Below are 27,585 nucleotides of genomic sequence, written 5' to 3' on the forward strand. Positions count from 1 at the left end.
GCCTAAGCACGGCATAGCCCGATTCAATCCAAGCCTAACCCGACATAAGCACTGATCGGTTGGGCTGGCTCGACATGATTTATGGATTGGGTTGGGCCTTGATATGGGTACAATGGGTGGCCCGACCTGGTATGAAAAATAGGGTTGTGCCTAGGCTGGCTCGGCACGAAAAAAACTCGAGGCACGGTGGGCTAGTTCGCCATACACAATCTGTAAGCTGAGTTGTGATATGGTGATGTCAAATGAAAGAAAGAAAATTGGCTCTGTTCTTCACATCTCTTGGGCCATTTTTTCTGCATGTCAGAAGAAAATGGTCATAGACTCATGGTATACTGAATATTGCGGTAAATGAGAATATGCAAGGTTCAGTACCATGGATTTGAATTAGATTTATGCTTTCAACAAAACAAGGTCAAGCCTTTGGTCATATTTGAACTAGATTTAACCTGACAGAGTTAGGGCCTCACTTAACCTGAAATTACAGAAACATTTACAACAGGATAAAGTAGACCAAAATTCGATGAAATGAGATGACAGGACAAAAACACAAACACACAACAGGTATTAAAGAGCACATATAAAGATCAAATACATTACCGACGACAATTAGATGATAACAACAAACACTGTAGCAGACCAGAGCACCCCAACGCTGTGGACGAGCGGTAGGCCCATTATGCCTTCATGTCGGGCCTGGGCCTATTTGAAGGTGGCTTGGACCAACCCAGCTCGTCATGAACAGTTTCTCGGGCCGTCCTAGCATAACCCGAAAGGCTTGAGGCACGAAGTGGCTGGATTGGCCCGACCCAGCCCAAGTCCCACCTCTACTGCACACACACTAGATAGGGTAGGATTTAAGTAGATCGACAGTGGAGGTAGGGGTTTAGGGTAGGGGTGGGTTGTTTCTCTCCTCCTGAGTGTAGAGGTTGGTCCGGAATGAGCGGGGCTGGGGCGAGGGCATTACCGAATTGACTAAGTCTTTAAGCAGTTTTCGATAGCATATTATAATTATTCTATAAGATTTTTGGGGGAGATTTATCGCATTATATATAGATGATCAAATTGTCAAGGAGAAGTATTATGAAACAAATCTAATAATCAATTAGATCAACTATTCGGAAGAGATGCCTCTCGAAGGAATACCTATTAGGGATGAATGACTCTTTGAAGGGATATAAACTTATTCATTCGTCATGTATAAATCAAACATGTATGCAATGAAAGGGACACCGATCTCATTATCTCTACTCTCATTTGTATTTACAATTCGCATTACAACAAAAGGTAATGTGTTGATGGGCTGACTGAGTGCTAGGGCTGTGGTGGAGGGAAAGCAATCGTGTGAGACTTAGTCTCGTGCATTTGAGGGATAGACCCTTTTTATGCATGATACGTGGTATTTTATTTCGTTCTTTGTTTTTCTCACTTATGATTCTATTAATTCATCTACCACTTGTGCCACGTGTCATATTGTGAGTAAGGTCTAGCCTTGAAATGTACGAGACCAGATCTCATCGGATTAGCGGTGGAGGTAGCACTGGCAAAGAAGAATGGCAGTTCAATGTGACCCCTCGATTTGAATGTGGGTTAGTTTGCAGCGCTCGGTTTGCGCAGAAGTAAACTGATCATACAGCCCATCTTGTATTACTAGGGCTAAATGAAAAGCTTGAAGCTCGAGAGCTGGCTTATCATATTTTTTTAGCTTGGTTCGGCTCTACTTAACTTTGGGTAATTTTTAACGAGCCAAGCTCATGTTTTTGTTTCTTTTGTTAACGACCTGCTAGCTCGTGAGTATAGCAAGCCGCCTAACAGTCCGGAGCCCTGGATTGGGAGGCTGGGAGCTCATCAAAGAGAGCCCTGGTACCCTCACTCCCAAATCAGGTGGGCTATGGTTCGCTCGTAGTGGGTGAATAGCTGGGTCGGGAGTTCAACTGGCTTTCGCACTGGGGCTTGTCAGAATAATTTTGTTGTCCCTCGCGTGTGGTGTCAAAGGGGAATGTGATCTGCCTGTTGCCTCTCGCGCGTGGTACTACAAAGGGAATGTAACGTGTCTATCACTTACCAAGTTTGGTTGGTTCCGTCGATCCCTCTAAGGATACGATCTTCTCGCTATTATAGTTGTAGGTGAGTTGTGAGTGAATATGTGTTAGGTGAAAGATATGTACGTATATGAATAGATGCTACAGCCGTACCTAATAGAAAGGTGTAAAAAAATCACGTGCTGCTCCTTTCATCTCTCAACTAGCCCAAATCAGGGACGCAGCGGCATGCCCATGAATTTTGCAAATTGTTTGCCACGCCCGCTCCCTCACCGGCCGCCGCGACTACAGGTCGCCCAAGTTAGCCGCCACTGCAACTCGCTGGCCTTCCCCGTCATGGATCGGCACCCAAGTGTGGAATCGATAAACATGCGCGGTGGGAAGAGGCCTACGCTACTGTCGGCATCCCCCTCCCAAAGCCCGTCCCGCTCGACACCGAGGGCTCCGTCCAAGCTCGGCCATGAATAGCTGAAGCCCCCTCGGTCTGGCGTCACTCCATCGCGGGCCCCTTCTGCTGCGTAGCTCCGCAGACATTGTGAGTACATGGTGAATTATCATGTCTGATCAGGATCTGCCTTTTGCTGATGAACATGTAATTCTTCTATTTAGAACTTAGAGCTAGAACTTCTATTGAACCTTTAACTATTTTCTATTGTTGTTTTCATGTGTCTAGCTTACGAACTTAATGAGCCAGCACGAGCTCTCATCCAAGCCGAGCCAGCATTTTCCTCCGTATATTAACGAGCCAGACCAAGCCGAGCTAGCTCGACATCTAGGCCCAGGAGTCCTCAATGGTCTAAGAGCATGTTTGGTTCATTTGCATGTTCAACTCGTCTCGTCTTGTTCGGCAAGGTTAGTCTTACTAGCGTCAGAAAGCTGTTTCGATTCGCTCGGGCTCGAAGCAAATCCTGGAAAGTACAGGCATCGAGGCAGCAACCAGATGTCCGATTTCTTGTCCAATCAAGAAAGGCAAGAGGCGGCAAAGAATCTAAACGCACCCTAAGTTAAAAGCTCGCTTGGGCCAAAGGCCCATCGTGTGCGACGGCGGCGGAAGGCGGCCCCGTTGTGCGCAGTGCGGCGCGAGATCCCGATATTCTTCTTCCTTGTCGGGGCGGCGCATCGCCTGCCGGCACCGCCGTCCCATCGGCGCTCCTAGTGTTGTCCTATCAGTTCCCCTTTTACGCGACGCTCTAATCTTCCGTAGTTCGTCAGTGTTTTCTTTTGTTCCGCAACATGAGAAGTGACAAGGCTAAAAGGATGCTGCGAGAGCCTACGAATGCGCCCGTGATCTCCCCCCCCCCCCACCCTCCTCCCCCTGCTAACCGGAGAAAAAAAAAACGGAGGCTTTTCACATGAACTGCCTGATAATCGCGATTTCTTCATTCATTCATCTGATGAATCTCTTGCATTTGTACAGCTGCAATTGCTGTTCCGACAAATTTGTTCCACTGTCACACGCAAGATTTACGACTTCTTTTGATCATGGTGTTGGTAATCGCGCAGCGTCCAGCCTCTGAAGTGGTGCTCTAGGTGCACAGCCAAGCTTTTCCTCTTTGAGGATGAACTTCTTGAGCCTCCCGAGGACCATCAAAAAGATAATTAACAGCTTACCTTCGTCGGTCCACCAGCCGACGAACCCATACGAAGCAGCTCTGCAATTGGCGTCAGGTTTCAGCAACTTCTCGCAACTGTGTCCTAGAGAGTACCCTACATTGCCGAATGCGCTGCGAAAGAAAAAAAAATGTATTATTGCTTGCAAGCAACATACAAACGGTCTCAGATCTTTCCATGTCTGGTACATGCTTATGCTGGCTTTACTGATTATATTTGCCTACTTCATTGTCAAATTTAGTACATCATTTTCCTTTTACCGATAGAATTCATGTTTAATCACTGTTTCTAAATTAGGCACTGAATTAGTTGTGCAAGCATACGAACTTGCCTGATCACTTCGAATACTATGCTGAAGACGTTGAAATTTAATGGATCGGCAGACATTGACTTGCGTTCAGTTATACATGCTAGAAATGTGAATACTGCCAAACATGCCGGACTGGTAACGGCGAAATTCTTCCACATTGCACTGCTACTCGGATTTTTATCTGCCAAGGGCTGTTTATCAGCATTGATTGGAAAAAATGAAGTGTTGGAAGGAAGGTACCTGCAAGAAAACAGATTGTTACCAAAAGAGGAGTTGAGTGCAGTTGTGTAGAATGATATCTATGGTTGTTCTAATTTTCATCTAGATATGTGCTTTTTTTTTGAGACAGTGGTTCTGACTTAGCTTACTGAGTGATGTTCAGCTAGGTAGCATGAGACACAGTATGCTATCTGGAACTTCACTCAAACCCACAGGAAAATGCAAGACTGGTATTCTGCAAGTTGCTTCTTTCATCAGCAATAAGTTCTTAACCTCTTCAGTACACAATTTCGCTGCAGAATTTAAGAACATAACTATTTCTGTTGCATTGGTTCTGAACATATGTGCTTAATTTGATCTACGAAGTTATTAGTGCTGAAACTATCATATCTGTGCAAATTTTTGAAAGTGCTTCTGGCAATATGTTACCAGTAAGGACTGCCATTAGTATGTTAGTAAACTTAATAAAATTCATGCTAAAATAGGGTTGGAGAGGATACTGACATGATAATTGCGAATAGCAACAAAATTGGTGAAGAGAAGGTTGAAATATCAAAAAGAGCTTCACCGGCTTGTCTTGTATTGACACTCTGGAATAATGAGCCTACCAACTTCTGAAACCAGTTCATTCCTTCAAAAGCCTTTGAATCCCACTCAAAAGAGCAAATAAATATAACTTGCAATAAAATCAGCCCTGTTACAGTAAGAACCATGTAAACAGAATTCCTCTGCGTGTGCAAATTCTTGTAGCCAGTCTCCTCAGGATGCCGAAGGATATGAGCATACTCTTCTTTTCCACTGAGCTTCCCCATGGTCCACACGCTTAGCCGTAAGAGTGGTGAAAACAAAATGTTGCCTGCTAGAATTTGCGGGATCACTAGAAGCAAAAGAATGGAGTTCTTTCTGAAACTTTTCATGTTACTATTTAGCGGAGTGAAGCCGCAGTTTGCAAATGAGGACACTGCTGTGAAGATGGAGAAGGTGCATATTTTGATCTCTTTACTTTGTAGGACTTTCCTTGCATCTGAATTAGTCCAAAAGTAACTAATAATAACTACAGAGCTGCACACAACAGTAGCTAAAAAATAACCTGTCACTATGTAGGCCAAGATAGTGCGAGAACTATGCCTCATGCTTTTTCTTTCCTGTACCTGGTTATGTGATATGACTGCTTCTGATTGGTCACATTCCACACTAATCTGATATTCGTTGTTTGCAGAAATGTTGGACTCGGTCTCCCTGCTGATCGAATGCAAACTTCTCCTGGGTGGCTCCTTTGCGTTGTTGAAGTGAAGCCCTATCATTGAAGTGAACACTTCCCCTCCCAATAGCATAAGAAGGATGAGAACCCAGAGCTGCTGGTCAGACAAGTCCTCCATCGGAATTGTTGACATGCTTGAGACGGTCGCTGTGGAGACACACATGAACATCAGGTCCAAGTCCCTTGGAACTGGCTTACCCCGCGGCTTGAGATTCTTCAGAGCAAGAAAGCCAGCAAATGAGATTGCCATGAAGTAAATGAACTGAACTATAAAAGGATTGCTTTGGAAAAACAGAAGCCAGAAAGAGTGTTTGACGAATTGTGTCACAGTTTTGGAGAGGGAAGCAAGCTTCATGGACAGAAATCCAAGGAGATTCTGAAATTTCTCCTTAAAGATCCTTGCCACCTCTAAATTTGATAATGAGAAATTCGTGGCTAGATATGATTTGACATGTTGCAAGGTATGTAGAACTGAACTGGCTGGATGCATTCTTGAAGGTATGTGGGCTTCCAGTTGATGGTGTCAGAGTGGCAACTGGAAGGTGTTCCAATGGTATTACGCAGGCTTCAATATTTCTCTTGCCATTGTTGGCCAATGTGAGCGTGCTATGGAGCTTAATATGTAGGATGGGGAGACATCTCCACCAGAAACTTGTTCTTTGTGGGGACTGGAAAGTCCCAAGTGTTAGGTCTAGGTTCGTAGCAAGATAAAAGTGTCACCTCGCACAGTTATGGTGCTGATGGTCCCACCATTAGTCCAATGTGTAATTGATGTTTTGATGTTGCCGAGCGCACTGCGCGAGAGGTCCAACTTAAGTAATCGAAATCAAGGACAGGTTGTTATTACAAATTTAATTTCTGACTGAGATTACGATTCCTGGGCTATACTTTCACCAAGAGTTCTACAGGGGTCGAGGTTTGTCTTTCATGTTTCACAAAGACTTGTCTCGTTTCTTTGGGAAAAGTGTAGACTAGAGGTTGCGTAAGTTTACGAGGAATTGAATTTGCTTTACGTCCAACTTTTCAGCATAAGGCAACTGCAAGAAATGGCTATCACAAATCTGAAGTGACAGAACTCTTTTCTCTCTTCTCGTGAAGATAATCAGGCTAATCAGCGTTTCTTATCTGGATCTACCTCCACTTGCTGGTGAATATGTGCGATGGTGGAAGGTAGAAGATAACATGTATCTTCCTTGTTGGAGATCTAAGCTATGGGGATGTGGTCCTGCTGGAGGTGCTCCTCTGCCAGCGGAGCCGGTCCATGTATCGGTGCAGAGCTTGTCCGTAGGCACCGCAAAGAAGGAACTCAATGCATGCGTCAGCAAATCAAAAGACAACAGAAATGCACCTGTAATTTTGCATTTTGGTATGTGTGCTCTTGTGTCTTTACGAAAAATACTCGCTAGCACAGGAACAAGCGTAATTGTAAGACGGCTCTAATTGGATGCCTTTATCTTCTTTCCCCTTTTCTTTTAATCCTGAACTCCTAATCTGATTAACTACAGTGACTTGCCTTATGACATCGACGGCAATGCTGAGCACGTCAAAGTAGATGTCGGCAATGCTGAGCACGTCAAAGCTGAAGTCATCTTCTTTGAGGTTTCTCCCCTGGGTGATGCAGATGGCGATGACAAGGGCTGCCAGGCAGGAAAATTGTGACAAAACTTTGCCCGTAAGTGACCTGATTCACTGGCTCTCCACGTTCTGCTTGCACGGGGCTTTGGACGGTGGCGGGGGACTTTAACTTGATTTACAGAGCGGTGAATAAGAACAATGCCAACGTAGACCGCGTCTTGATGGGTCGCTTTCACCGTCTCTTGGACGAGGTCAAGCTTCAGGAGATCAACCTCCTTGGTCGTCGGTTCACGTGGTCCAATGAGCGTGCCGCCCCGACATTGGTCCATCTCGACATGGTGTTCTGCACAGCGGAGTGGGAGAGCCTCTTCCCAGAATATCTTCTTCAAAGCACAGCTGCGAGTATCTCGGATCATTGCCCGCTAATCTTGGGGCTTAAGGATAACTTCAAGGGGAAGCCACACTTTTGCTTTGAGAGCTTTTGGCCTAGACTTCTCGGGTTCCTCGATGCCGTGACCCAAGCCTGGTCCGCATCGCTTGATGAAATGTGTCATGTGCAGCATCTAGCTCACAAATTGGGAAGCCTTACCTGGGCCTTGCAAGCATGGAATCAGCGTGTCACTGGCAACGTGAACACCCAACTTAATCTTGCTCGTGAGCTGCTCCATCATCTTGATATCGCTCAAGAGTCTCGCGTGCTGTCTGGAGCTGAGACGTGGTTGCGCCGTTGTTTGAAGGGTCATTGTTTGGCTCTAGCATCCCTGTAGCGTTCAATTGCTCAGTCTCGGTCATGCCTCACGTGGCTACGGGAGGGAGACGCAAATACTTCCTTCTTCCATTTACACACGTAGTTTCGCAAAAGGAAGAACTTCGTTGCTCTGCTTAAGGTGGAGGGCAGGGAATTGACATCCCAGGAAGATAAGGAATCGGCCTTTTGGGAGTTCTTCCATGATCTCATTGGCAGGCCTCACCAACAACAGCTGAAGCTTAACCTGTCGACTTTCCATAGCTCTACCTTCGACTTGGACGCTCTAGAGTTACCTTTAAGCAAGAATGAAGTGTGGGACACGATCAAAAGCTTGCCACCGGATAAGACGCCAGGGCCGAACAACTTTACGGGCCGGCTTTACAAGGCTTGTTGGTCGGTCGTCAAGGAGGATGTCCTAGTGGCGATTCATGCGTTGCACTCGGGGGACTCTAGGAAGCTCCACCTCCTCAACTCAACTCTCATGGTCCTCATCCCTAAGTCGTCGGGTGTGGTGTAGGTTCGCGACTTCTGTCCGATTAGTTTGGTGCATAGTTTCACCAAGCTTGTCACCAAGCTCTTGGTGAACCGGCTCGCACCTAAACTGCAGTCGATCATATCCATGAGTCAGTTTGCCTTCATCAGAGGTCGATGTATACATGAGAACTTCCTACTTGTTCAACAGATGACAAAGTTCTTACACGGACAAGGGAAGCCTCAGATCCTCCTAAAGCTTAATATAATGAAGGCGTTCGATTTCGTCTCTTGTCCTTTCTTGCTCGAGTTGCTAGAGCATTTGGGGTTTGGACCTCAGTGGAGGGCCATGATTTGCAACCTGTTGGCTTCTTCGTCCACCCGGGTCATTCTCAACGGTTACCAGGGTTAGATGATCGTGCACCGTAGGGGTCTTCGCCAGGGCGACCCTCTCTCTCTCCAATGCTCTTTATCCTTGTTATGGACGCGTTGAATGCTTTGTTCAATAGAGCTCGTCAGGATGGTCTCTTGCTACCGCTGGCCAACAGGAGTATTGGACACCGAGTCTCCATGTACGCTGACAATGTGGTTCTCTTCATTCATCCATCGGCCTGGGAGTTATCTATCACCAAAGGTATCTTGGAGTGTTTTGGAGAGTCCTCTGGTATATGTACCAATATGCATAAGAGCTCGATCATCCCTATTCGGTGCCCTCAATCCATCTTGGATCTTGTGCGCTCTGAGCTGCCATGCAAGGTTTTGAATTTCCCTTGCAAGTACTTAGGTGTATCGGTGTCGATCTGCAAGCTGCCCAAGTTTGAATTGCAGCCGATTGTGGATAAGATTGATGATCTATTGCCAGTCTGGAAGGCGGGGTTGATGCATACCGCTGGCAGGGCGGTCCTGTTTAGTGCGGTGCTCACGGCCGTTCCTATCCACATTCTTCTGGCCTTGGATATGCCCAAATGGGTAACTAAAGTGATCGACAAATGAAGGCAGACTTTCTTGTGGAAGGGACGTCGTAATGTGCAGGGTGGACACTGTGTTGTTGCTTGGCAAAGGGTGTGTCGGCCACGACAGCTTGGCGGTCTTGGCATTCACAATTTGGATGTGCTCAGTTGGTCGTTATGTATGAGGTGGATCTGGATGCAGAAGATGCAGCCTGATTGGCCTTGGGCGGCACTCGGGCTCTCGGTCCATGCCAACGCCCGTGCCCTGTTCGTGGTCTCGGTGTGTACTGTGGTCGGCGACGGGTGGTCCACGTTGTTTTTGTCGGATCGTTGGCTCCATGGATGCTCCCTGATGGATAAGGCGCCTCATCTATTGCTGTTCATCGCGAAGCATGCTATTACCAGGTGAACTATTTATGAGGCCTTACAGAATCGGTCTTGGCTTCATGATATCCGCGGTGGTCTATCCGGTCCGGCCTTGGCCGACTACCTGCGCGTCTGGGATGCCCTAGAGGGGATGGTCTTAGTGGAGGAGCGCCCCGATCAGCACTTGTGGCTTCCATCGCCCTTTGGCACTTTCTCCACCCACTCAGCTTATCACCGCTTCTTTACGGGTGCCATCGCCTTTGAACCGCACAGACGGATCTGGAAGACCTAGGCACTGGCGCGAGCCAAATTCTTTATCTGGATGGTCACACTCAACAGATGCTGGATGGTAGAACGTTTTGCACGTCGTGGACTTCAGCATCCCTCTTGCTATCCTCTTTTGTGACTAGGCGGATAAAACGGTTCAACACCTACTTGCAGTCTGTGTGTTTGCCAGAGAGATTTGGTTCAAGGTACTACAATGTGTTGACCTGCAGGTTCTGGCACCGGACAACCATGAGGGTACCTTCCAGGAACTGTGGCGAAAAGCGCAACCTGGAGTTCCCAAGGGAGCTCGGAAGGGATTCGGCTCTCTTGTTATCCTGGTGGCCTAGTACATTTGGAAGCACCGCAACTATTGTGTCTTTGATGGCTTTCAGTCGTATTTGGCGTCCTTGTTGAGTGACATCTTTGAGGAGGCTAGTTGCCGGGGAGGGGGGGGGGGCGTGATAGGGTTGCGTTCGTTGTTAGCGTGAGTGTTTGTCGGTGTCACTAGATATGTCTGTGGCGCACATGTACCTGCATACTAACCAGGCTGTTGGTACGGTTCTGTAATCGGATGTTTTTCTTTCTTAATATAATGACACACAGCTCTCCTGCGTAATCGGTCGTTGGTATGGTTTTGTAATCGGCTGTTGGTACTCTCCTGCGTGTTTGAGAAAAGAAAATGGAGGAAGATAACTCAAAGCACAATGTGACACAATAATAGAAAGGGTATGCGTAATTTATAGCAGTTTTGCTCGGAGTTTCAGTAAACGAACTGTTAACACAAAACAAATGCAAGAGGATCAGAAACCGCTGAAGCTGAATGCATGCATGCATGATTGGATGTGTTCTCTGAGAGATCATCACTGAAAGGAGAGCGCACGTCACGAGAGGAGTGGCGTATCTTCTTGTCTAATGTACTTTTTCTGAGAAATCAAGTTAGGATGTGTTTTGGTTTATCTTGTGTGATGAGTGATTAATGTTTGTATGACTTTTGTTGATTAGCATATGCTTGGTTATATATTGTAATGTTGATTTTGTCTAACTAAAATTGAAAAGAATTGGAGTTTGTATCGATGTCTCAGTGCAGGAAGCTTAAACTCACCGGATAGTCCGGTGTGTTGTAGATGTGAGCATCGGAGCTTTTCAGCACGGAGATATAGAAAAATTCATTCATCGAAATGTCCTGTGTGGGTGAAAATGAGCACCGGACTAATTTTTCCAGAGAATGGTACAAATGTGAAAGTTTGGTGCGGTAGCCTCAACGGATGGTTCGGTGTGTGCACCAGTGATCACTGGAGGCTTCATCGGACAAAGATTTCTAGAGAGGTTGAAAAACTAAGTTTCAGTGATGATATACTCACCGGATGATCCGGTGATGGGCGTATGAACACCGGAGAGTATCACCAGAGCCTCTTAGTTCTGAGGTAAATGTTGAGATGTTTACCGGATTATTCGGTGTTGAGATTTTTTGATCATCGGATTAAATTTTCCAAAAAGGAATGCAAATCGGGTTTCAGTGGAATTGTACTCATCGGATGGTTCGATGTCGCACTGGTGTGAACATCGAACCATCTGTTGTTCACATTTTTGTTACATCTGATATTTTTTTAATTTGATTTCGATTTGGACTAACAGGTGATGATGTTATATGGTTCTGGAGATGCATTTTTGCTAGTCTTATGGTGTGCAAGTGATGGATACAACTTGACAGTCGACGACGAGTGATCGGGGCTAAGTGGGGTATTTGGTACCAGATGATCAAGGAGGTCGGGCGGAGTCAAGGATGATCCTAGCGGTACACGTGAATGTCAAGCAAGGCAAGAGATGACGATTGATGAAGGCGGCATGTTGAGAAAGTCAAGTGAAGGGGATGCCGGTGCAAGTGATAAGACGGCCTGAGGGATCAGAAGCGGGGGAGACTTGTCATCGGTCAAGATCGCAAGACGGAGGACACACGTCAACATCGTAAGACTTGCTTGAGGTCAAAGCAAGCAGCTGTGAGTCACGTCTTAAGAAGCGTGCGAGTTGGTTTCCCAGTTTGACCACAAAACCACGGGCGGATGGAGTGCGTGTGGAATTATTATGAAGCTTGCGTCGAGACGAAGCTAAGTCGTAAAGGCGTCACGGTCATCCAATGGATGGAGGAGAAAATAGACCAAAATACCTCTGATGTTAGGTAGGAATGTACTACAAGAGAGTGATATTTTGGGAACAGTCAGGGAAATTTAGAGGTCAAGTTTTCTAAGCTATAAATAGAGGGGTTTGACTTGTTGGGAAGCTCACCCCTTGAGCCATCTATATGAGAGCTTTGTGTTAAGGTTTTGGATAAGAAGGAGATGAGTGCTTAAACTTTGTAATATGTGGGAGTTTTGAGAGATAAATCTTTGTAATCCGTTTAAAATAGTGTTGATCTATTTGAGTAATGAAATTTAAGTTTTTGCATATACTTGAATTCTTCTCCTTTTAATTTCTTTTGTTTCCTTGCATGTTTGCAAGTTCTTAAAGTTTTGTTATTGATGTTCGTTTTTCTTTTTAGCTAAAATTTTAACATCTTGGGAAGTTATTTTTCTTGATGCCAGAGGTATATAATTCATATACATATGCATATATGATGTAGTCTTAAATTCTCTTGCATCTAGACCATCATCATAAAGAGTTTACTTGTCCGTGATCTCATCTCTATTTCGTTCATCTTCAAAATTACGAGCTTTTAGATACAAAGACATATGTAATGGTTTTGAATGAAAATCTATAGTTCATATTTTATCCGTAAAGTCATATTATCTTAAAACTATCTATCTCGTTTTTGTCTGTCTGAGTATTTTGTTTCTGCTAAAATTTTAAGTGTGTTAGTTGATTAAAAATAAAAGAAATATATCTATTTTGCAAGAAAATATTAAAACGATTATTCATCTTTTAATCGCTACTTTCGGTGCTACAGCATCAAACGTAGTTTGGGAGAACATTCCGATGACCTGATCCTTTCTGGTAAACGATGTGACAAGAAGGTGGAAATTGCGGATGAATTGGTAGAATGAGGTGTCTATTTTTGGTTTGAATGGACTGCCACTGACCGGACTTTTGTCTGGCCAGCTCACGGTCTGATGGAGTATTGGTGTGATGGATTTCAGAGAACGATCTGAGATGAACAACCGCGTGCAGGCCGATGTTGGCCGGTGGCAGAGCTTGAGTGCTGCTCCAGCTAGGCATGAGGACGATTGGTGTTAATGGCAGGGCAGGATCCAATAATAGAGATCTGCCTTGCCAAGGATAGGATCAACATTATTGGAGGCTCTGGTTTAGTGGCTAGCAGGTGCGCACCTCTCAAAATCTGACTACAATTCGTGAGGCCTACCCACTTCATCCATGATTCATTTCTCATTTCGCTATTGGAAAATGTAGTCCATCCGTTTAAGAATGTAAAACATATTTTATTTTAAAAAATTCATCAAAAATAAACTTTAACCATTCATTTCTCTTATAATATATTATTAATTGCTGTAAAATTAGTATTATATTAAAAGTACTTTACAATACAAATTTATAAAACAAATTTTGTATGCTAAACATACATATAATTTAATTAATTATCACTCAAAACATATAAAATTTAACTTTTTCAAAATAAAATACGCTTTATATTTTTTAAAGAAGAAAGTGGCTTTTTCATTAGGGGATGCATATTTTCATAAATGTGTTTTGACTATCGAGAAATTATCTTTTCAAGCCTCCTAAAGTTCATGTGACTGAAATCAATGTTTCATGATGACAACAAGGTTAGGGAAGGGAATTCACCATCATCGGGATTAGAGGGAGGTCCAGGGAGGTAGGCTGGTCCGGCAGGGTGAGACAGCAGGGATGCCTTTAGCCACGGGCAGCAGATGACATCCGCTAGGGAAGGGTCGGGGCAGGAGCAATGACACTGTCGGGCTAGCTAGCGCAGCGACAGGGACGTTGTTGGAGACAGCAGGAGGAGGACGGGGCAAGGGAGCATTGCGATGTGTGCCTGTGTCGCGGTGGAGACGATGAACAAAAGCAGGCGTGTGAGAGGTAGAAGAGAAGAGGGGCGTTGTTGGATTCGGATCTAAGGGCTGACCTGCGTCGACAGAAAGAAAGGTCTATTGACCTGAGAGAGAGAGAGAGAGAGAGAGAGAGAGAGAGAGAGAGAGAGAGAGAGAGAAGGGGAAGCCACTGTGACGGCGGCGGTCGCTGTGGCCTGTGGGTGCGATGCTCACCGAGCTGGGCGCCATCCCTGAACGCGCGGGGGGCTCCTATGCTTCGTATACATACACCGACGGCCTCCTCTTGTTCGTTGGAGCGGCCCGACTCCTGACGTGACCGCCGTCGCATCGCCTACGCCGCGAAAGATGGGGAGAAAAACTGAGAGTATATTGAGGCATTTTGTTGGGTCATGTAAGGCATTGCCATTTGCTTATCGATTTACACTTCCAAACGTTTGCCTTATGCTCATTGGTCACAAGTTGGTAACAGCACAGTTTCCACCCTTTGATGGACGTGGTGTTTTGAATGGAAACTCATGGTTCTCCTCCTTTCAGGCTGAACTTCTTGAGCCTCCCAAGGATCATCACCAAGATGATTATCAGTTTACCTTCGTCGGTCCATCTGCCGACAAACCCATACGAAACAGCCTTGCAATCTGCGTCGGGTTTCAGTAATCTCTCGCAGCTGTATCCCAGTGAGTATCCTACATTGCCGTATGCACTGCAAAAGGAAAAATTGTGTATGTTATTGTTTCGAAGCAACGAAGATAAACTTGATCAAGCAGATAGTAAGATCTTTGTAAATCTAATGTGTGCCTGAAATTTTGCTCATGCTAGCTTTGCCGATTGCATTTGTATATTTATGTTCAACATTTTTCTAAGGTTGTTAGATTCATATTGGTCATTGTTCCCAATACGAGCACATAGTTTTATGTAAGGGGAACAACTCACCTGACCACTTCGAATACTATGCTGAAGATGTTGAAATTTAGTGGATCGAGTGACATTGACCTTCTTTCTGTTATACATGCAAAAATTATGAATGCTGCTAACCAAGCGGGCTGGCTAATGTTGAAATTCTTCCATAATGGCCTGCTGTTCGAATTTTCTCTTTTATCTGTCGAGATCTGGTCATCAGATGAATTATCCGAAGGAAAGTACCTGCAAGTGAGTTAATGTTCTGTTATCATGAAAGCGTATTGAGGTAGCATGTTGATAAAGGTATATTAAAATAAGTATGAACCATGAAAAATCCTTTTTATTGGGCACTATGTAGCTTGATGTGAATTTGCTGTGCACTTGTGTTTCACCGATGTGTGTCGATTCTTCTTAACTGAACATCTGGATTTTGGAGCTTGTTCTTCTGTGTGCTGAACTGCTGACCTCTATAACAGTACAGTTGTCAAGAAGTATTTGTATTTGTTTTTGACTTTGGTCTATCTATGTGCTTCTGTTATACGTGCGTGATTTCTCTGTCTTAGTTTTGCTCAAGAAGGATCAGCTAGGTTGCGTGAGACATATTTCAAGGTATTATCTGGAATTTCATTCGAAAAACAAACCGTTGTGAGAAATAAGGCAGTCTTTTGCGAGCTACATAACTTTTTTTTCTTTATTTTGTCAATAGTAGCTGTTACAAACTTAATCCAGAATTAGTTTGCAGATCCTGAGCTCATTTTTTTTTTTCTGCTTCTTTGATTCTGAACGTATGTGCTTAATTTGCTCTTTTGCTGTTACTAACGGTGAAACTGCAATAATTATGTTAAGCTTCTAAAACCCTCCCGGTACTACATATAAATAAGAGATAATCTTAGTGTGTTATGAACTTATTGAAATTCACTCTGTGAACAGGGGTTAGAGAGCTTACTGACATGACAAGAGCAAATAGCACCAATATTGGTGGAGAAAGGATTGAGATGTCAATGACAGCTTCACCTGCATGTCTTGTATTCACACTCTGGAACAGTGAACACACCAGCTTCTGGAACCAATTCAATCCCTCAAAGGGCTTCGAGTCCCATCCAAAATAGCAAAGAAACATCACTTGCAGCAAAATAATCCCCACAGCAGTCAGAACCAGGTTGACAGCATTCTTCTGTCGTTGCAAATGCCTGTAGCCAGTCTCCTCTGGATGCTGAAGAATGTAGGCATACTCTTCTCTTTTGCTGATCTTTCCCAAGGCCCATATGCTTAGGCGCAAGAGTGGTGCGAACAATGTGTTGCCTGCTAGAATCTGTGGGATAACCAGAAGGAGAAGACCGGAATTCTTTCTGAATATTGCCATGTTATCATTTATCGGAGTGAAGCCACAGTTTGCAAATGAGGACACTGCTGTGAAGATGGAGAACGTCCATATTTTGATATTTTTACTCTTCAACAGATATTTTGCATCTGAATCAGTCCAAATGTAAATAATAACGACTAGAGAGCTGCAAACAATGCCTGCTACGAAGTATCCTTGTTGTGAATGACGGCGAATAAACGACGAAGAACACAAGATCAAATCACAGCGGAGGCACAAGATTTAACGTGGAAAACCCCTCCAATTCGAAGGGGAAAAAACCACGGGCGCCAGCCAGCAAACACTCCTCACTATTATCAAGAGTCGGGTTACAACGCCGTGCGGCGGCTTACAAGAGAATGAATGAATCAGTCGCAGTGAAACCCTAGCGACGGGTATATGTACCGTACCGCGGGGGGCCAGCCCCCCGCACCCCCCAAGTGAAGGAGGGCGCAAAGCCTCCCGGCGACGGGCCTCCGCTTCGCTCCGTCAGAAGTCGGCCTTTGTCTTGGGCAATGAATTTGGAACATCTTCAACAATCCTGCCACTACATAAGCCAAAATACTGCAAAAGTACTGATTCACGCCTTTGCTTTCTGATACCTGGTTATGTGATACGGTTGCTTCTGAATGAATGTCTCCTATATTATTCTGATAACTTCTGTTTACAGCATCGGAGAAATCAATGTCCCTGCATGTTGAAGGCAATCTTTTCTGGAGGATATTGTCTGTGTTGGCCCTAGCATTATTGAAGAGCAGCCCCAGCATTGAAGTGAAGATTTCTCCTCCCAATAGCATCTGAAGGATCAAAACCCAGAGCTGCTGGTCAGAGAAGTCCTCCATCTCGACTGTTGCCATGCTTGAGACTGTCAATGTGGACACAGAGGTGAAGATGAGGTCCAGGTTCCTTGGAGTTGGCTTATGCTGTGGCTTGAGATTCTTCAGAGCAAGGAAACCAGCAAAGGATGTTGACATGAAGTAAATAAGCTGAAGTAATAAAGGATTGCTTTGGAAGAACATGTAAAAGCGTCTGAAAAAATAGTTTGCACATTTGGCGATGGAACCAAGCCTCATGGACAGAAACACATGAAGGTGCTTCACTTTCTCCTTAGCGATCCTAACCACTTTGGAATTGGCTAACGGGAGCTTCATGGATAATGGCAAATGCCGCATGGTAACTAGAACTGAATGCATCGATGCATTGTTGGTGGTTTGTGGGCTTTGAGTGGAGATTGTGGGAGTTCGCAACTGGAAGCTGTTTTCATGGTGATATGTAGGTCTCAAGGATTCTCTCTTGCAACCATTGCCTGATGTGATAAATTTCTGGAGCACAATACGTAGGATGGAGTATGGCAACTGTGCCAACTTTGTGTTATTTATGATGCTGATGGTGTCTAAAGGGCTCCAGCCCCAAGTACAATTGATGTATGGGCAAGCATGTGCTTCTAGTATTATATTACCTAACTACTATCTGTTCCCGAGCGGAAGGATTCACGGCAATCAGTGTCCTTCATTCAGCATTTTCTGCATCTGAGGGAATCCTTAATTTAGATTTATCGCTTTGTCTTGACAAGCAAACCCATGATGTCTAATAATTCACACACTATTCTTCACAAATGCATTATTCTGGTTTGGCATTAAATCTGTCCTTTTCTCTAGAGGCAGTTCTAGTAAATGTTCTTTAAATGCTCCACATAAGATGACAAGATTCTGATTACCAAGATAAAGGCCGGTTACAATTTCTGTTGCAACATTTGTTTTCTCTTAATCTCTTAATTAACTTTGAGTTTATAGTCAGGCGTGAGAGCTAGCCTCCGCCTGTTGAGTTGTCAAGCTGTCCTGATCTAGGTGCTAGCTGGGTATAGTTGCTTGCAGTGTAGCGTTGTTAGGTATGGATGTTTGTTGTGTGGTTGTCAGGTTGTAGCTGCTTTCTTTACCTTTGTCGTCTGGTTGTCATTGGGGGTTCGGGGTTTCTTTCTTTCTTATTCCTTGTCTTGCGCGTGAACTGGACTCCGCGGATTGTATTGCACTGCTTGTTAAGGTTTTCGGATCCAGTTTCTCTCATAAACTGGTTCACTCTTTCTTCTTAATGCAATAACGCGCAGCTCGCCTACGTGTTCGAGAAAAAAACTTTGAGTTTATAGCATATATTGCAGTATTTTTCCTCAATATGACTTGCTCTACGATATCTGTTGTTGTGGGAACAAATGTGCTTGCATGCACAATGTGTAGTGGAGCTTTTCTTAACCCCTTTTTCTTTCCTTCCTTTTTTCAATGCGATGCAACCTCAGTTGCACATGCGTTACCTCCTTTCTTTTCTATGGGAAAAGTGTAGTGACAACTGATGTATGGGAAAAATGTAGTGACAACTGATGTCGGGGGTATGCTGCAATCTAGTGTTTTCCCAGAAAGCGGTCTTTATAATGTCAGGTACAGAGGCACTTCTACACATACAATATGAATTGGCCACCACTTGATTGGCATCTCTGTAAGCACTGCTAACAGATGTAAGTATGTGGGCATTAAGAATTGCACGCCACCACAATAAGATCCAGCTTTTTGGAATCAAACAATTGCAAGAAACCATTGTTGAAGTGGCAGAACCATCTCTGCGTGTGAAGAGAATCAGGCTAATTGGCATATCTTGATTTTCGTGATTAACTTTTCCTTCACCTAATCTGAAAGTGCCAACACTTGCAGGTGCATCTGTGGAAGGATGACAAGTAGAAGGTTCCTCAAGCTTGATATTGCCAAGTCTTTTGACTCTATTCGTTGGGATTATCTGCTTGAACTCCTTCAGCGGTTGGGCTTTCCACACAGATGGCGGAACTGGTTAGCCGCGCGTTTCTCACCCTCCTCTTCGAGAGTTCTGCTCAATGGGGCACCAAGCGGCAAGCATACATCGTGGGAGAGGTCTACGTCAAGGAGACACTCTCTCCCCGCTCCTCTTTGTTCTGGCCATTGATCCGCTAAAACGCCTACTTGATCAAGCTACTGAGGACAGGATTCTTATGAAGTTGAAGGGCAACCATGCCAAAATGCGTCTATCGTTGTATGCTGATGATGCGGTCATCTTCCTAGCACCCATGGCTCGTGATATTAATGCCACCGCCGATCTTTTGGGTTGTTCTGACAGAGTAATTGGTCTTAGCACCAACCTCACACTTTCTTCCCGATTAATTACCTGGGACTACCGATCATCCTCACGTGCACCAAGAAAGTAGATTTTCAACCAGTCCTTGATAAAGCAAGTGGCCAGCTCGCAAATTGGCAAGGTCGGCATCTAAATCCGTCTAGGCGCAAGGCCTTTAGTAACATCAGTGCTCACCTCACAGCCAATCTACTACTTGACTGCGTTGAAGGCCCCATCAAGCATCCTTTACGAAATAGACTCCAAGAGATGTAGTTTCCTGTGGACTGGCACGGATAGGATCGTGGGCGGCAAATGTAAAATAAATTGGAGATGAGTTTGCAGACCTAAAAAGCCGGGTGGGCTGGGCATCCTGAACTTGAGGAAATTGGCAAGAGCTCTCTAGTTTCGTTGGTTATGGTATGAGTGGACGAAGGAAAATAAACCCTGGGTTGGAATACCTACGCCTTGCACTAACACGGACAGAGCACTATTTGAGGTGGCTACCACGATCATCATTGAAAACGGAGAAACAACCACTTTCTGGCACTCGATGTGGCTACAAGGGGATTTGCCGAGGAGGTTAGCGTCGAACATCTTCGTGATTTCCAAAAGGAAGCAGCTAAAGGTAAGGGAGGCTTTGCACAACAACACTTGGGTGCGGCACATCAACTTTAATGCCATTACTTCCGTCCAACATTTCGTCAAATTTGTCCGCCTATGGTCACGCCTCCAGTAGGTCCAGTTAAATGAGAATGTCCCTGATGCTATCATCTGGAACCTCACATCCCATGGAGAGTACACAGCGGCATTCGCCTAACAAACACAATTCTTTGGATCAGCATTCTCTGATATGGAATAGCTGATCTGGAAGGTATGGGCGCCACCGAAGTGCAAGTTCTTCTCGTGGCTTGCATTCCAGAATTGGATTTGGACAGGGGACAAGCTCATTAAGAGGGGATGGCCGAATCAAAGGATTTGTCTTTTTATGCAGAGCCACGGATGAGTCGGCGATTCACATTTTCGCTCACTGCAAATTCTCCAAGCGGGTTTGGGAGGCCATCTTCAGTTGGTGCACCGGGATTTTCATTGGCACTTCGGCCTAGGATGCTTTCGATACTGTTAACCATTGGTGGAGAGCTATCGGCTCCATGCAGGGGGTGTCACATAGGGCTTTTCGATCCCTCATCATTCTGATAATATGGGGGCTATGGAACGAACGGAACGAGGGAGTTTTCCAACACTATGAGAATTCGACGATCGTCTTGGTGGCGTAAATCAAGGAGGCTAGGGCATAGTGCATTGCGGGAGCCAAGAGCCTTGCATCTTTTCTTCTGTTACCCTAATTATCCTGTTTAGTCTGTTGTTATGAATTTTCTCCTCCTCTATTAATATAAAATTGGCAGATCTCCTGCCAATTACCCTTTCAAAAAAGACAAGTAGAAGGTTCCCTTCTACATGGAAAGGAACACGAAATGGGGCAAAGCGAAGAGAACGGAAGACATCTCTTTTTGTTTTGCGGTTTTAATGAATTCTTCATCAGACTCCATAACCGCAAGAGCCTGAATGTACCAGGTGCTGCATCTAACTAAGCTTCCAGGCTTTGCCTCCTTTCATGCTGAACCTCTTAAGCCTCCCGAAGAACATCACAAGAATGAGTATGAGTTTGCCAGAGTCACTCCACCTCCCTGCGAAACCAGTCCATCGATCTACGCAGAGCTCGTCCGGATTGATCTGCCTACTGCAACTGTAGCCCAATGAGAACCCCACATTTCCATAAGCACTGCAAAACGTAGCAAAAATTTGTCAGATTCAAGGAAGCAAACCAACAAAGAAACATGAACGGGAATGTGCTTGCTCGAGTCTGTATTCTTGTCAGGCATGCGCGTTTACTGAGACAATATGAAAAACATTCACTACATAGTTGCATCTTGCAGTTTTTATCACGTATATTGTTGATTTGTTCTGTATGCATGAGAACTGTTTTTGTCCCGTCATGTCTTGAACCACTTAGAGTAACTTGCCTGACGACTTCGACAATAATGCTGAGCACATTGAAGTTGAGGGGATCTTCCTTGAGCTTTCTCCTCTCGGTGATGCAGATGGCAATGACAAAGATGGTCAGGTAGGAGAGTTGTGACAAAACTGTGCTCTTGAGCCATCTTATTCCCCGGCTGTCTGTGGGATGATCTCCTGTGGTGGAATTCTCTTCAAATGGAAACCATGTAGTATATGGAGGAAGATACCTAGAAGCAAGAGCAAACAGAATGTGAGGTCAGAAAGACTAAAAGAAAAGTGTACTTCCTATTTAGCATTTCTACTTTAAGTTACAGTACATGACTGCTTTGGTACATCGAAAATGCAGGTATGGACATGCAGTTTTGTACTAAAGTGGATCAGAAACCGCTGCATCCATGTAACATGCTTTCGTTTTCCATCCATTTCAGTGGAGGAAGGCCTATAAGATTCCATATCACCCGAAGAGAATTCAGGAGCCCTCCTGTTAGCGAAGGTTATGGACATTTATGTGAGTTCTTCTGTCCTCGTGTTCTTGACCCTTGTGGTTTTTCTTGGTCTGCATGCAGGACATGTGAAGCTTTACTTGCCCATCTGCAAAACTAGATGTTACCTCGCTCCTAGGAGTCTACTTTGGACCGAATTAGTCAAATTAATTATGGTGCACGTCAGATTCATAAAATTGGTGACGAAAGAAGCATTACTCATCATCTCTCGTCATTCATAAAAGGTAGGCTACCATTTTGTGAGAAAAAAAAAGAGGTGATCTTTTGAGTTCTAACTGCCTGAGTTTGCTTATATATATATATATAAGATTCCACTTGGTCCCAACCTCGGGTGTTGTCACTGAGCTCCGCGTTCGTCCTCTGAGAGCATATTCTCTGCAGGTTGATGAAGATAGCATGTGATACACGGGCCTTCTTTGAATGGAGATCTGGAAGTTGGAATTTGGAAACTTGGAACATCAATCGACATTTTGATTGTGACATCTTGAAGGTTGAAATGGAATGTTTCTTTGTGGTTTCTGTGAAGCTAAAACTCGCCGATGATCCATGTCTGGTCCTAAATTGGGTGCTCGGAATAATATTTTTTTTATGTCTTTTTCTTGCCTCGCTCATTTTTTCTTATTATTTTTATCTCTATTATTTGGCAGGACGGTCAAGGCGAGGTTAGCCCGCACCCGTGAATTGAAAAACGAGCACGAGTGGAGATCGATGTTTGGAGCTTGGAAAACCAGAAATTTCTGCCGTCACATGCTTGTACCTACCTAAGACGGAAACTTATCATCAACTTGGCCATAAAAAAGTCGCAATAATTCATGAGTTGAAAATTCGGACCCGATGGGTGTTTGTCCTTTCTAAAGAGAAGATTCCAGTGCCAAAGAATCGCAGGCTACCACCAGTTTAAGCTTTACAGTACGTGAACCGCAACTTCTCTCCAACTCCCAACCTTACTAAGTTGCACTATTATTATTATTATTTTTAAATCAAAGCATCGTTATGACTTGGCCTATTATTCTGTTCAATGATACAAGAGCATTTGCAGGCTCCACCCAACAGAACTTCTCAATTGCAGACAAGAATATTGGCCATTCATGTCAATTGCCACAGAGACAGATGAAGTGTCCCTTGGAACAGAAGGACTAAAATATGAGCTACTAGTCAATATAAATGAAACAAAGGGGACGACCAGCAATGATCAAGCTATAGAATATAGCACCGAGAGTAACATGCATGGTAAATAATGGCAACAAATTATGCTAAGACATATTTGATCAAATATTATGCAATGGAGAAACAAATTATGCTGAGACATATTTGATCAAATATTATGCAATGGAGAAACAGAGGTAGAATATACTCTTGTACGTAGGAAACAACTGTACGGACGAAACGAGTTGTCTAGGCTAATCACACGCGTAGGATGGATTCTCGTAGGCATCGGCAGCTGATAGCACAGCTTCCTCGTACGCACCCTACGTAGCCACGTAGGCCAAAGAAATACTCTTCGTAACGTGAACTGCGATGCAGAGAAGGAGAGAGCACTCACATCATGATGACGAAGAGCACGAGGATGGCCGGCGCGATGGTGGAGAGGTCGACGGTCGACTCGCCTGTGTGCCGGGAGTTCACGGCAAGAAACAGCGCGTTCACCACCTTCTCCCCCGCGCTCAACCCACGCAGCGCGCCGCCCCACTCCATCGCGCACACCATCGCCACCTGCACGGCGATGAACCCGGCCACCGTCGCGGCCAGCATCCAGCACCGCCGCGCCGGGAGCAGGTGGTAGTACCCCGTCGCCTCCCTGCCCTTCCTTGCCAGCTCCCTGAGCTCCTCCCGCCGCGTGGCCGCGGCCGCTGCCCACACGCACGCGGCCAGCAGCGGCGGGAACAGCGTGTTGCCCACCAGCGCCTGCGGCACGAGCAGCAGCTGCAGCGGCACGTCCCGGCTGAACACCATCATGTTCTCGTTCGTCGGCATGTACCCGCAGCTCGAGAACGTCGACACCGTCGTGAACACTGCGAAGATCCACACGTTCAGGGCCTTGCGCCTCAGCGTCTGCCTCACACCCGGCGCCGCGTAGATGTACGCCGCGATGGCGACCGCGCCGATGACGTGCACCATCAGGAGGATGACGAGGACGATGTAGAACAGCGAGCGCACCGCATTGTGCCGCAGCCTCTTCGCGTCCATAGGGCTGCTGTCTTCGGTGACTGTAGCTATCGACATCGAGTCGTCAGTCTCAGCGGCTTCAGTGCCGGCGGTCGCCGGCCTCTCGAGCTCGATGTCGTTGTGGCTCTCGACGCGCCGGGCTCTGTTTATGGTTTGCTTCCTCAGCTTGATCCATTTGGAGGCGAGGCCAACGAGCGACACGAACACCTCCCCTCCGATGAACATAAGCGCCATGAGGACCAGGAGCTGGCCGTTGGAGAACACCTCCATCTCGACGGTGGACATGCTCGACACCGTCGCGGCCGACACGGCGGTGAAGAACATGTCGATGCTGCGGGGCCTCCGGTCGGGCGCTCGCACCTTGAGCGCCTCGAGGAGCCCGTACCCGACGCACGAGATGGCGACGAAGTAGACGACGTGGACGATGAGCGAGTTGAGGCGCGCGGTCACCGCGCTGCGCCACACCTGCCTGGCGCTGCACCGGAGCGTGCGCCGCGACCGCGCCACGCGCTCCGTTACCTGGTGCTGCGCGTAGGCCTTGGAGAGCGAGTACAGGAGTGACATGGCCCCGTCGAGCACAGCCGCCGAGCACCGGTGCAGGTGATGCAAGAGATCGTCGAGCTTACGTGCTCCGGCCATTAGGCTGGCGCTGTGTGTAGGGTACGTGAAGGCTGGAGCTTTATATGTGCATGCTCGTTGTGTGTTTGGGGCTTTGGGGTGCCTGAGAACTTGGACACCTGTGTTCTTTATAGAGCCATGGACGAGGCACTACCGGAGACGGCGTCTTTGCCGAGTGTCCCATACTTTGCCGAGTGCTTTTTATCGGACACTCGGCAAAGAGGGTCTTTGCCGAGTTCCAGAGGTAAAGCACTCGGCAAACATCTGGCACTCGGCAAAGACCCTCTTTGCCGAGTGCCAGAAATAGGACACTCGTCAAAGGAGTATCTTTGCCGAGTGCCAGAGAGCAAGCGCTCGGCAAACATCTGGCTCTCGGCAAAGAGGGTCTTTGCCGAGTGTAATTTTTTAACACTCGGCAAACCCTAATTTTTTCCCCCCCTTTTGGCCTCCAAATTTTTTCTACGGTCCTCATACAGTACCTGGTACTCCATGTTCCAATGTGGCACATTTCTCGGACTTTTTCTATATTTCTTTAATTCATTTCAATTAATTGAATTTTCTTGGATAATTTAAATTATAACTGCTAGTCATTCGAATAATGAAAAAAAATGAATGGAAAAATGATATTCATGTTATTTAGTATATTGTGAGACCGTATCCAGGAACATAGCACCAATTTCGAATATCAAGGTCACGAAACATGACCACGAACTTGCAATCGAGTTGTTTTTAAATTGTATAAAAAGCAAACAAAGTCCGAAAATCTTGAAACTTGTCAAGATATCATGATATCATATGTGGAGGCTGTCATAAAAATTTGAGAAGGTTTTAAGCAAGTTATCACGTACGATGCTTGCAAACCGAAGAATCTCAGCAAGGTTTTAAGCAACTTCTTCGGAGATTCTTCGGTTTGCAAGCATCGTACGTGATAACTTGCTTAAAACCTTCTCAAATTTTTATGACAGCCTCCACATATGATATCATGATATCTTGACAAGTTTCAAGATTTTCGGACTTTGTTTGCTTTTTATACAATTTAAAAACAACTCGATTGCAAGTTCGTGGTCATGTTTCGTGACCTTGATATTCGAAATTGGTGCTATGTTCCTGGATACGGTCTCACAATATACTAAATAACATGAATATCATTTTTCCATTCATTTTTTTTCATTATTCGAATGACTAGCAGTTATAATTTGAATTATCCAAGAAAATTCAATTAATTGAAATGAATTAAAGAAATATAGAAAAAATCCGAGAAATGTGCCACATTGGAACATGGAGTACCAGGTACTGTATGAGGACTGTAGAAAAAATTTGGAGGCCAAAAGGGGGAAAAAAATTAGAGTTTGCCGAGTGTTAAAAAATTACACTCGGCAAAGACCATCTTTGCCGAGTGCCAGATGTCTGGCACTCGGTAAAGAGGGACTTTGCCGAGTGCCGGAAGTCTGGCACTCGGTAAAGACCCTAAATTTTTTTTTAAAAAATCCCGGTTTTCTTTGCCGAGTGCCAGATCGGGGGCACTCGGCAAAGAATTTGCACATGTTTTTAAAAAACCCCTCTTTGCCGAGTGCCAGATCGGGGGCACTCGGCAAAGCAGGGATTTAAGTACCCGGCCCAGCCAGCCCGCACACACGCACGCACGCACGCACGCGCACCCGCCGCCGCCGCCGCCCGCGCCCGCTCCCGCGCCCGCCGCTCCCGCGCCAGCCGCCGCCGGCCCCTGCCGCCCGCGCCCGCCGCCGCCGGCCCCTGCCGCCGCGCCCGCCAGCGCGCCAGCGCCGCCTGCGCCCGCCGCCGCCGGCCCCTGCGCCGCCGCCGGCCCCTGCGCCCGCAGCCGCCGGCCCCTGCGCCGCCGCCGCCGGCACCTGCGCCCGCAGCCGCCGGCCCCTGCGCCGCCGGCCCCCGCGCCGCCCGCGCCCGCCGCCGCCGGCCCCTGCGCCCGCGCCAGCGCCGCCGCGCCCGCCGCCACGCGCCGCCGGTGGAGGAGGAGAAAGAGAGGAGGAGGAGGAGAGGAGGAAGAAGGAGGAAGGGAAGGAGAGGAGGAAGAAGGAGGAAGAAGAAGGAGGAAAGAGAGGAGGTGGAGGAGAGGAGGAAGAAGGAGGAAGGGAAGGAGAGGAGGAAGAAGGAGGGAGAGAAGGAGGTGGAGGAAGAAGGAGGAAGAGAAGAAGGAGGAGGAGGAAGGAGGAAGGAGGAAGAAGGAGGAGGAGGAGGCGCTCCGGTCGTCGTTGTCACGTTCCCGACGTTTCCGTATCACTAGGTATGCCATACCGTCGTCGTCGTAGTATTACTAATGGTTGCGGTAGTAGTAGTGGTAAAGTAGTTGTGGTGGTAGTCAAAGTAGTCGTAGGAGTGGTTGTGATATTGTTATATATATGCGGTTGGATATAATCTTGTGGATGTCGGCCATCGTGCCGTTCATATATATGTGCATGTCGGCTATCGTGCCGTTGGTTTTGTTGCAGGTTTTGGAAACCTCACCGTGCAGGGGAGGTGCTGCCGAAATTTTGTATTAACAGTTTTATATTTCTTTTTTGGCAGAGAAGAGCCAGTCGGAGCGGCGCCGGAGTACCTCGGCGACCCCGATCGCCTTCCTTGGCGCTGCGAGACTTCCTGCACCACGTCGCCTGACTCCACTGCCACCCTAGGTATAACCCATCTTTCCGTATCATGTTGTAGATCACGTAACCTAGTTAGGCGTCTCCCGTTCGAAAGAGATACGGTTGGAAATATGCAGATATTTGCATATCTAAAACCGTATCTGTTTCGAATTGTCCACGTTTTTTGGACAGCACGCGGATGCGTAGGTGGGGTTAGTTTTCATGATCTGCTCCGATCGGAGACAGAGTTTCGGCATCATCTCCCTGTTGTTCTCCGGATACACACTCTCCCTAGCAGGACGTGTATTTGGAGAACAGCGGGGAGGTGCTGCCGAAATTCTGTCTCGAATAGGAGTAGAGAATGGAAACTAACCTCATCTACGGATCCTCGTGTGGGATTAGGACCTAACCTCACCTATAAGATAGTAGGAACGTCGTGTAGATGCAATTGATG

The 27,585-nt window shown here is 46.1% G+C and overlaps 3 protein-coding genes and 1 long non-coding RNA gene across 8 annotated transcripts; 1 reads left to right on the forward strand and 3 right to left on the reverse strand.

Moving 5' to 3' along the window:
• Positions 1-3,397: 3,397 nt before the first annotated feature.
• LOC133888536 (cation transporter HKT1;1-like) lies at positions 3,398-6,124 on the reverse strand. 3 transcript variants are annotated; one of them, XM_062328814.1, is made up of 4 exons: positions 5,331-5,469; positions 4,684-5,035; positions 3,982-4,200; positions 3,398-3,763 (listed from the first exon to the last, which is right to left on the reverse strand). In XM_062328814.1, exons 2-4 carry the CDS (start codon positions 4,989-4,991, stop codon positions 3,520-3,522), a joined length of 771 nt encoding a protein of 256 aa, XP_062184798.1. In that variant the 5' UTR covers positions 4,992-5,035; positions 5,331-5,469; the 3' UTR covers positions 3,398-3,519. The 3 variants fall into 3 exon arrangements, with proteins under 3 accessions (XP_062184798.1, XP_062184797.1, XP_062184796.1); XM_062328813.1 differs by having other exon boundaries at positions 4,684-5,203; XM_062328812.1 differs by having other exon boundaries at positions 4,684-6,124.
• An 8,228-nt stretch (positions 6,125-14,352) lies between these two features.
• Positions 14,353-17,289, reverse strand: LOC133887908 (cation transporter HKT1;1-like). Its single transcript, XM_062327926.1, has 4 exons — positions 16,640-17,289; positions 15,687-16,274; positions 14,770-14,979; positions 14,353-14,539 (listed from the first exon to the last, which is right to left on the reverse strand). The coding sequence occupies exons 1-4, from the start codon at positions 17,287-17,289 to the stop codon at positions 14,353-14,355; spliced, it is 1,635 nt and encodes a 544-aa protein (XP_062183910.1).
• On the forward strand, positions 16,635-17,559 carry LOC133887910 (uncharacterized). Its single transcript, XR_009903668.1, has 2 exons — positions 16,635-16,668; positions 16,767-17,559. It is a non-coding gene; the product is annotated as an uncharacterized LOC133887910 (long non-coding RNA).
• Positions 17,560-20,716: 3,157 nt separating this feature from the next.
• Positions 20,717-24,636, reverse strand: LOC133887907 (probable cation transporter HKT1;4). 3 transcript variants are annotated; one of them, XM_062327923.1, is made up of 3 exons: positions 23,291-24,636; positions 21,250-21,471; positions 20,717-21,008 (listed from the first exon to the last, which is right to left on the reverse strand). In XM_062327923.1, the coding sequence occupies exons 1-3, from the start codon at positions 24,550-24,552 to the stop codon at positions 20,810-20,812; spliced, it is 1,683 nt and encodes a 560-aa protein (XP_062183907.1). In that variant the 5' UTR covers positions 24,553-24,636; the 3' UTR covers positions 20,717-20,809. The 3 variants fall into 3 exon arrangements, with proteins under 3 accessions (XP_062183907.1, XP_062183909.1, XP_062183908.1); XM_062327925.1 differs by lacking the exon at positions 20,717-21,008 and adding an exon at positions 22,074-22,122 and having other exon boundaries at positions 21,293-21,471; XM_062327924.1 differs by lacking the exon at positions 20,717-21,008 and adding an exon at positions 22,074-22,175 and having other exon boundaries at positions 21,346-21,471.
• Positions 24,637-27,585: the final 2,949 nt, after the last annotated feature.

This window comes from Phragmites australis, chromosome 13 (genome assembly GCF_958298935.1).
Source record: "Phragmites australis chromosome 13, lpPhrAust1.1, whole genome shotgun sequence".
Lineage (NCBI taxonomy): Eukaryota > Viridiplantae > Streptophyta > Magnoliopsida > Poales > Poaceae > Phragmites > Phragmites australis.